We start from the raw sequence: 10301 nt of genomic DNA, 5'->3' as shown, positions 1-10301 counted from the left end.
TCTCCCGAGTTGGTGCGGAAACCCTCGGGTCCTCCGCCTTCTCCCGCTCCGCGGCCGACTCTGCGAATTCGGTGGGATTTGCCTTCCTTTGGGGGAGTGACGCTTACGAGAGCCATTTCCTCCGTGCTCGCAGGAAGGAGCCATGGCTCTGGACGGGATAAGGATGCCAGATGGCTGCTACGCGGATGGGACGTGGGAACTGAGTGTTCATGTGACGGACCTGAACCGCGATGTCACCCTAAGAGTGACCGGGGAGGTGCACATTGGAGGGGTGATGCTCAAATTGGTGGAAAAACTTGGTGAGTTGCATCCCAGCCGCGTCTAGTTAACGACGTCCAGACTCAGGCGGCGGCTGGGGGCGGGGGCGGGGTGGNCACCCTAAGAGTGACCGGGGAGGTGCACATTGGAGGGGTGATGCTCAAATTGGTGGAAAAACTTGGTGAGTTGCATCCCAGCCGCGTCTAGTTAACGACGTCCAGACTCAGGGCTTAGGCTGGGGGAGGGGTGGGTTCTGGAAGTCTTGCTGGCATCCCGCAAATACTTTTCAAAATTGTGACATCTTTCAGTGTTTAAGCAAAAATACTTTTTCATTTTTGTATCTTGTTTTGGGTTGTTACTGTGAAATTTTCTTAATGTGATTCCAGCCTTTCAGTTAATAAACTTAATTGTATAGTTACTGGCGAGAGCGTCGTATTTCTTTACATTCAGCGACTTCAAATGAGAAGAAACGAGAAAAGTGCGCGGTTGTGTGGAGAGGGGTAGATTACAGGGCTTGTGGTTATCAGTTACTTATCTTCAGTGTACCTGAATGTTGGTGACATCTGGTATTGAGGATGATGCAAAAAAAATTTTAAGTATAAATTGTACCGGAAAATGTGCAAGTTCCTGGCGCCAGTATGAAAGTTCTCTAGCTGTACTAGTACGTGATGGAGTGTATGAAAATGTTCCAGTCATCCACTCTAGCGAGGGGTGGGGCAGTGTTTGACTATCTGTAGTCTGTGCTTATTTAAAGCTATTTCGAGTGTTCAGTTGTATATTAAGCTCATGAAAGAATTTTGTGCTAAAAAGGCATAATTAAACTAAATCGAGATTCATAGTATTTGCTTGGGTACAAATACATACTGCATTGATTTACAGCTGACTCAATTTTAAATAATAGGGTAACCAACACTATGGACTGTAAGAAAATTCTGCAGTACGTATTTTGGTTGTGATGCATTAGATAATTTTCAGCTTTAAGAATCAACTAAAATGATTTTATAGATGATTTTATCATCTATACTCAGAGGTCTGTCTTCCTGAGCTTAACATGCCTTTTTTATGTCATGCAGTTCTGGTAAGGTGATGTGTGGCACTGCCTTTTTTTTTTTTTTTTTTTTTTTTTTTTTTTTTTTTTGTCTTTTTGAGACACCGTGGAAAAGTAGAGAAGTGTTTATTTATTAGGAAACGTATTTCTTAACCAAGGGATTGTTGTATACCTACCATATAAATCTGTGGAACTAGTGCCCCAGTGGCATTTGCAAAATAAGGCAGAATTCATTTAGGTGGATCTTTGTATCTCTACACGATGTTTAATTATCGAAGGACCAAAAAGAAGCTGCTTACAAGGTAGATTCTTCCTTAGGGCTGTGCATTGTTTGGCTCTCAGAGACTTGGCGCAGAAAAGCAAGCCCCCCTGGGTAGTCCTTTGAAAATGAGATTTTGCTGTATTGTTAATCCAATTAACTGTTGGTTAACATTGTTCTTATCTGATTTGACTACATCAATCACTGTTGCAAAGTATCTGTGAATCTTTTTTGTCCAGCCTTAGTGTGGGATGATTTAAGGAAGAAAATAACATAATTTTTGATGTTTCCTTTGTTTTCAGAGGAAACAAGCATTTGCATCAGAAGTTGCTTATATAAGATAAACGGACCTTATTAATACACTGGTTTCAATAAGGGATATTTCTTATTGTGAAAAAGGAGCTGTTGAAGGTGACTGAGACAACTTAACAGTTCTTGAAAGCCAGTCTTTATCTGATGAATAAATAATGACTTCTATATTTATATTGCATTGATTAGCTGCTTATTACAGAATCACAGGCATAAATAGAAATATAGAGAATAAACTATTTGCAGACAGAACTGATGTTAATTTTAAGTGACTATAATCTGAATCTTTTAATGTTGATATATTTTTAATTTTTATGCAGTGAAAAGAAGCCCAACAAGCTGTGTACGTGGAAACCTTGCATTTTTCTTGAACTGAACCAGTACTGATCTCTTGTATTTTGACTTCCAAGTAGAAAGTGCTTTTCATCATTATTCTGACTTATCTCTTTGGTGCAAGTAGAGCTAAATGATATTTTGCTTCTGGTTTTAGAATTAGATACCTAGAATGGTAAGCTATTTTGTTACCTATTGGTAAGTGAAAAGAGGAGAAATTCAGTAGGGCAGCATTTAAAGTTTACACCTGTTTAGTAAAATTAGAAAGGAACTTTATAATTCTTGAGAGTTGCCTAAAACTGCTGTGGCATGCCTTTTGAAACGTTGAGTTGTGTCACTGAAGGTGTTAAAGTGTGGGCTGGGTGGCTGTCAGCAGCTGCAGCAGATGAGAGCGGCTTGCAGGATCTGCCATGGAGATGGCAGAGGGTCTTGTGTCTTGCGATTGCAGAGCACGGTTGGACAACCGGCAGAACCTGGCTGCTGTGGCCTTGGAACAGTTATGGTACCGTGGAACAGAAGGTATCACAGCTTTCACCAACATCTTTAGACTCCTCTTGTCCTGATCAGAATCTGTATGAAAACCAAAAGCATTGAGTTTTAAGGCTTTCTTCCTATGTAATCAGTGATAACAATTATTTCCCGGGGATTGATAGATTCTATGGTGACTCCTCCCTTCAAGATTGTGTTAAAATTTTTTATGTGGGGCTGGCTCAGTCGGTAGAGCGTATGACTCTTTATCTCAGGGTGGTCAGTTCAGAGTTCCACATTGGGTGTAGAGATTAAATAAATATTTAAAAAATAAAATGAAATTTTGTATGTATGTGCGTGTATGGGATTTTTTGAGAAGAGGCTTTATAGCATTCATTAGATTATCAAAGAGGTCTGTGATTTAAAAAAAAAAAAAAGTTGCGACACAACCGCTGGGTTTGACCCTTGAAAGTCAGCCTTTAATTGTGAAGGTATAGTGGTCAGCTCAGACTTAGGCACTTTAAGCAAGCTAAAAAAGTCAGTAATGCTTTCTTAGTGTGCGTCAGCAACGTTATTATATTTAGTTAGACATTTTTAAAAACTATTATGTTTATTTGTCAGAGAGAGACCGCACAAGCAGGGGGAGCGGCAGGCAGAGGGAGAAGCAGGCTTCCCTCTCTGCAAAGAGCCTATTGTGGAAAGCGATCCCAGAATCCTGGGATCATGACCTGAGCCAAAGGCAGACACTTAACCGACTGAGCCACTCAGGCATCGCTAGTTTGAATTTTGTAAAGAATTTATGCACTTCAGTTAAGGTCATTAAATCATGATTCTTTGATTCATGACTTTAATTCAAAGATCTGAAAGGCCTCCTTTAAATCTTAGGGTAAAATTCTTATGTCATTCTGCACTAACTTTCTAAAAGAAAATAGTGTATTCTATGAAGAAGTGGGCTCTAGGGAATTATATTCTGATGTCACAGAAAACTTTTGCATCTGTGACTTAGTTTAGGTTGGTATTAGACAAATTATCTCAAGATTGGTCCCCTCAATGTTTATACCTCATTCTAAAAATGAAAAGTTATTTTCACCTTCTTTTTATTTTTTAAAAATCCAGGTTGAAAGCTTGAAATTGAACTTGAAAAATTTATTGTAGTTTTTGTTAAAAATAATTTTCAAACCTGTATAGTGTTTTTTATTTAACTTTTTTAGTGTGTTTTTTAATTTCAAAGTAAACAGTTAATATATAAAACATCAGGGATAAAGATTATAAAAATAAGACATCAGAATAAAATTATAAACTAATTGTATTCAAAAACAAATTTTGTAAGGAAGAGGCCTAATTTTATGGGATTCCCTTATGTTCTAGAGATCAAGAAATATTAAAACTTCTTCCTGCTTACTAGTATTCAGAACTTAGTATCAGAGATTCTAAATGCCAAAGAGATGCTTTGTTTCACTGCATTTTGCGCTTTATAAATGTCTTCTCTGAACTTTTTCTTTTCTGAACTTCTGTGTACAATTAAATATTACCTTTCTGTAGAAATTCGTACTAGTTAGAGGTTAAGGAATTTATTGTTACATGGAGACTCATTGGAGACTCCAGCCAGGAGCTCTATGAGCTTGGAGGGAGAAATAGAGTGATTTCTGAGTTTCTTTTCACACTGATTCTATGAGTGGGAGGAACATAGAAGTTGGGTTAGATCAAGTTTAATAATAATCCAGAGAAAAAAGTACAAATTGGGGATTCAGGAGTAACTAAAAAGAAAGGTATGGAGTTGACCTAGAGAGTTTAAGGAATGTTTCTGAATGTAGCCTTTATAAATAAGTCCTCCTTGCATTGAAGAGTGTTATGCTCTTGCTGTAAAATATGAAATAGAGTACATTTATGTTGAAATTGTATGTTCAGATGGAGTTAGGTTGTGAAGTTGGCACACATGACAAAAAAAGTAGATTTTAGTTAAATCTAGAGGTTATTTACCTCTAAAAATCCCTTAAAGTGTTCATGAATTATGTTATACGTCTATTCCATCTCCCAGAAGTGCAAAATAGCTAGTTTTTCCTCCAGAAACTTTAAAAATAAATGTCTTTAGTTGAGCACCAGATGAAGAGGTTGGCTTGCATTAGGGGATTTGTTGCACAAAAATACTTCAAGTACTAGGAGTGAATTTGGCAAGATGAACACAGGGAGAAAAGCATGTGTAACTGGACAGCTCCCTTCTCCTACTTGTGCTTGTGCTCCTTGGGGAAGGCATGTTTATTTAGTGCAATGGTGTCTATGCTAGTGAAATCCTGTTTTTTTTCCCTGAGGGCTTATGGTTGAATTCATTGAAGTATCTATGTGGTGCAAATTCACAGCACTTATTTTGAAATATATTAATATTATAAAAACTTTTTTTTTAATCTTTTGGAATGGGATGGGAGAAAAATTCAGTGGTAAAATCATATATATTAAGATGTGTTGAATAGTTAATTATGTACTCTCATAGCAGATTTACTCTGTTTAAAATACTATTAATGATCCATAAGAACTGGACATTGGATTTTTTTCTGCTCTTAGCAAATATTAAGCTTCTTAAAAATAGGGGACAGTATGTAAGTTTTACTAAAATTCTCATAGCACTAAAAAAGTACGAGCTATTCCTTGGATATATTATGTGTGGTTCGCTGTCATGTTTTGTAACCTATTTTTAAAAAATCAACAAATAACTGATTGCAACTAGCGTTAACTTATTTATACAGGCACTTAAAAGAATATCTTTTTTTAATTCAATTTTTTTTTCAGATTTTTTTTTTTTTTATTGACAGCACAAGCAAGGGGAGTGGCAGGCAGAGGGAGGAGGAGAAGCAGGCTCCCGGCTGAGCAGGGAGCCCAATGTGGGGGTTGATCCCAGGGACTGGAGCCGAAGGCAGTTGCTTAACAGACAGAACCACCCAGGCGTCCCTTTTATTCATTTTCTTAAAAAAAGATCTTCTTGGAGATGTCTAATAGTTATTGGAGAAAATTGAAAGAAAATTAATGTTTTTCATCTTCAACTCTATTTTTTGAAATTTCAGTCTTATAAATTCGGTAATAAAAGTAACCATGAGGGGCGCCTGGGTGGCTCAGTCGGTTAAGCATCTGCCTTCACCTCAGATCATGATCCCAGGGTCCTCAGATGGAGCCCCACATCGGGCTCCCTGCTCAGCGGGGAGCCTGCTTCTCCTACTGCCCTCCCCCTGCTCATGTTTCTCTCTCCCTCTCTCAAATAAATAAAATCTTAAAAAAAAAAAAAGTAACTGTGAGTACTGTATAATCTTCACCTACGTCACCAGTTAGCATTTTGCCGTTTGATTTCTTTGTACACACATTGTTTTTGAGCAACTATCAGTAAGTTGCAGACATCATAACCCTTCTTCCCTGAATACTTAAAATATGTATTACCTAAGAACAAGGACTTTCTCTTACGTATTACATTACAGTTATCAAATTCAGGAAGTTAAACATTGATTCAATAGTATTGTCTAATATGCATCTTTGTTCAAATTTGCCACTTGTTCAAATAACAGCCTTTGGTTTTTATCCATCCAGGATACCATTCCACATTTAGTTGTCACTAAACTGTTCTTTACTCAGTCTCCTTTAATATACGCAATGGCTACCAAATATTGCTAATGTTTTTAGATATTGTTAGGTATAGCTTTCCCACAATGTTGTCTGTCTTCAGACTAGTAGGTGCTAATGGATACACAGAATAATGCGAAACCGCATTCTGGCCCTGACACTTAACTGGTTTGTATGATCTTTGGACAACTAGTCTAACCTTCTGAGTGGGTTTTGACATCCACAAAATGGAAATTAAAAACAGCTGCAACACATTTTCTGATAGGTCTTGGTGAGAATTAAAAGAGGTAATATGTGTAAAAATGCATTTATCAACTATTAATGCTATTACAAATGAGAGTGGCTGTTTTCTCAGTGGCATTGAGAGTCCCTGTGTATACTGAACTGGTGGGGGGAATGAACTGCTTTTAAAAGGAGTTAAAATGTAATCTAAACTATTTAATAGGTTCTGGCTTTGAAAGAGAATTATACTCAGGAGGAGTTTAGTTTGGGACTGCTTTGTGTTCTCATCCCCTAAACAACAAGAAAAATAGTTACATTCCACCCTTCTTCTCACTTCCAAACACACACCTACCTCTTTAATATAATAAAAGCTATTTAACTGCTGTTTTCACTAGATTTCTGAAGTCGAATGGACCAATAAGTTGAAAAATTTACAACCATGAAGGGTTCAGTGTTAAATTAATTCTTGATAAGAGGTTTTTTTTTTCAGTTATAACAAAGAATGACATAAAATTGTTTCTTGGGACATGAAAACATTGAGCCCATTTAGAAACTAATGAAAGTGGTTTCAGAAAAAAGTAAATGTATGCAGTATTTTTATTTAAATAATTATTTTACTGAAATAAAAATTAATGCTAATACCATGGTATGTTACAAAATGGTATATATGCCCAGTGTGAGTTAAATGAATACTCTAAAGGAATATTTTAAATAATTTTTTAATTGAGATATGATGTTCTATTCTTGGATTTGTGGTTACAAATTCATATCCATTATAGTTTGTTTGCAGCAAATTATTTGCATAATTTTTGATCAGTTTTTTTTCTTAATACCTAGCTTACTAAGATACAATTTATATATATTAACATTCACCTTCGTGGTATAATGTGCTGAGTTTTAACAAATGTATGTCATCATTGTTAAACTACCGTAATTAAGGGGTGTCCGGGTGGCTCAGTTGTTTAAGCATCTGCCTTTGGCTCAGGTCATGATCCCGTGGTTCTGGGATCCAGCCCCGCGTCAGGCTCCCTGCTCAGCGGAGTCTGCTTCTCCTTCTCCCCCTGCTGCTCCTCCTGCTTGTGCTCTCTCTTTCTGTCAAATAAATAAATAAAATCTTAAAAAAAATAAACTACCATAATTAAGATACAGAACTTATCCAGCACTCCACGAAGTTTGCTTGTGTTCCTTTATAATCAGTCCATGCCCTTAACCCCAGCTCCTGAAAAACACTGGTAGTTTACCTTTACTAGAATGTGCTATAAATGGAACCATAGAGAATGTAGCTTTCATTCTGGTTTCTTTCACTTAGCATAATATAGTTCAGTTAGAAAAAAATCTTTTTAGCATAATACATTTAGATTTATCTGTGTATCGTGAGTGTAAAAGTAGTTTTTTGTGTTGCTGTGTGGTCATTGTATGGATGTGTATCAGGTTTATCCATTCACCAGTTGAAGGGCATTCGTGGTGTTTCCAGCTTGGAGAAATTATGAATAGGGCTGCTGTAAACATTTGCATGAACATGTATTTTCATTTCTCTTGGGTAACTACAGAGGAGTGGGATTCCTGGATAGTATCCTAAGTATATGCTTAACTTTATAAGAAACTCAATTTTTCCAAAGTGGCCACATCATTTTGCATGCCTGTCAGTATTGTATGAGAACTGAAAAAATGAGAGTTCCAGTTGCTCTGGGCCCTTCCCCAACATTGGTATTGTCAGGTCTTTTTAAAGTATTTTTAATTTTAGTCGGTCTAATAAGTATGTAGGGATATCTCATGGTTTTAATTCACATTTTCTTTTTTTTTTTTTAATTTTTTTTTTAAAGATTTTATTTATTTATTCGACAGAGATAGAGACAGCCAGCGAGAGAGGGAACACAAGCAGGGGGAGTGGGAGAGGAAGAAGCAGGCTCATAGCGGAGGAGCCTGATGTGGCTCGATCCCATAACGCCGGGATCACGCCCTGAGCCGAAGGCAGACGCTTAACCTCTGTGCCACCCAGGCGCCCCTTAATTCACATTTTCTTAATGACTAATGATGGGGAGCTTTTCACATGTGTATGTGACATCTGTATATCCTTTTAGTGAAATGTCTTCATACCTTTTGCCCTTTTTTTTTCTTTCCTGCCCCCACCTCTTTTGCCTGTTTTTGTTTGTTTGCTTTAAATTGTGTTGTTTTCTTTTTTGTTTTTTTAAAGATTTTATTTATTTATTTGACAGAGAGACAGCCAGCGAGAGAGGGAACACAAGCAGGGGGAGTGGGAGAGGAAGAAGCAGGCTCCCAGCAGAAGAGCCTGACGTGGGGCTCGATCCCAGAACGCCGGGATCACGCCCTGAGCCCAAGGCAGATGCTTAACAAGCCTGCGCCACCCAGGCGCCCCTAAATCGTGTTGTTTTCTTACTGAGTTTTGGGTATTCTTTATATATATTTTAGATGTAAGTCATTTATTAGATACGTGTTTTGCACTACTTCCTTCCAGGCTATAGCTTGTCATTTCATTTTCTTAACATAGTATATTTCAAAGAGCAGAAGTTCTTAATTTCGATGAAGTCCATTTTACCAACTTTTTTCTTCTCTAGATTGAGCTTTTTAAGATTGTCATATGTAAGAAATCTGCTTAATCTGAGATGTCCAATGAAAACCAATTTGTTATTAATCTACTAGAAAACTTAGATTTTTAGAACTTCGGTCATAAATATTGACTATAGTGAAGCATCTTTGAAAAATCAAAAGTTTCAGGGTTTATTTTATTTTATTTTTAAAAATTTTATTCATTTATTTGAGAGAGTGACAGAGATAGGGACAGAGAGCACAAGCCCGGAGGAGAGGGAGAAGCAGGCTCCCCCTGAGCAGGGAGCCTGAGTACCCCAGGATCATGACGGGTAAAATGTTTTGAAATCTGTATCTTCTGGTATTTTCTCTCCGTTTCAGTAATTCTTCTAAGTGAATTAGGATAAATAAAAGAAGATAAACAGTAAATGATGAGGTTTACATTCAGATTTTCTTTCATGATTCATGTTTTTTTTCTTGTGTTTTTTTTTTTCCTTCATGATTCATGTTTTTGGACTCGAATATCTACTATCTAGTTGTATAAGGACCAGCCACCTTCACTATTTCCTTGAACAACATGTATACAATTTTCAGTGTTAGGAAGCTGATAACCTCCAGCTCAGGGGAGGTGAAATCTGCTTTAGAATCCGTAATGAATCTTTTCTTAAATATTTATCTTATTTTTATATTATGCTGTAACTAAAAACTATATCAGGTATTTTAAAGATTGTAATTTCAAAGCATCAGTGTAATGATGATTTAGATATCTTTTTCTTACTGGAACACTCAGGATTGTGAATAAAACACCAATAAAGTGCCAGCATTATTGATGATAGACGAAGGTGTCTATTGGATAAGTGCCTCCCGGCTTAATATTCCTTAATGTAGTTCCTGAATTTCCTAACTTTTGAAATTAAAAATAACTTGGAAAAAAAGCAAATGATTGCTGTTACCAATTTACAGTTTCATGCAAGGTGTTGAATTCTGTTGTTGTGATAGAATGCTCTTGTTGGGAAGCATAGACTGGGGTGGAGGATAGCCTGTTGGTGTGACAGTCCTGACTTTACTACGGTCTAACTGTACAGCCTTGTGCTGGGTGGCCTACCTGTCTGTGCCTCTGGTTGCTCAGCTGTAAAATAGGGATAATACTAGTAACTTTATCACAGGATTATTAAAGGATTAAGTTAGTTAATAAATATGAAGTGTTTCAGAATAGCCTTTGTAAATGTAGTGATGATGATTGTAGTCCAGACT

General features: G+C 37.0%; 1 protein-coding gene across 5 annotated transcripts in view; it reads left to right on the top strand.

The window, feature by feature from the left end:
• The first annotated feature begins 45 nt into the window (after positions 1–45).
• Positions 46–10301, top strand: part of FERMT2 (fermitin family member 2) — an 84925-nt gene continuing 74669 nt past the window's right edge. The window contains exon 1 of one of the 5 annotated variants that reach the window (XM_034648393.1): positions 46–299. In XM_034648393.1, the coding sequence (XP_034504284.1) occupies positions 143–299 (157 nt within the window). In that variant the 5' untranslated portion in view covers positions 46–142. Of the gene's footprint in view, positions 300–380; positions 440–10301 lie in introns of those variants that run through there. The other 4 variants (XM_034648394.1, XM_034648395.1, XM_034648396.1 and 1 more) reach the window with 4 other exon arrangements.

This window comes from Ailuropoda melanoleuca, chromosome 20, assembly GCF_002007445.2.
Source record: "Ailuropoda melanoleuca isolate Jingjing chromosome 20, ASM200744v2, whole genome shotgun sequence".
NCBI lineage: Eukaryota > Metazoa > Chordata > Mammalia > Carnivora > Ursidae > Ailuropoda > Ailuropoda melanoleuca.
The sequence above is the reverse complement of the archived record's forward strand: the minus strand, read 5'-3'. Positions and strand labels throughout refer to the sequence as shown.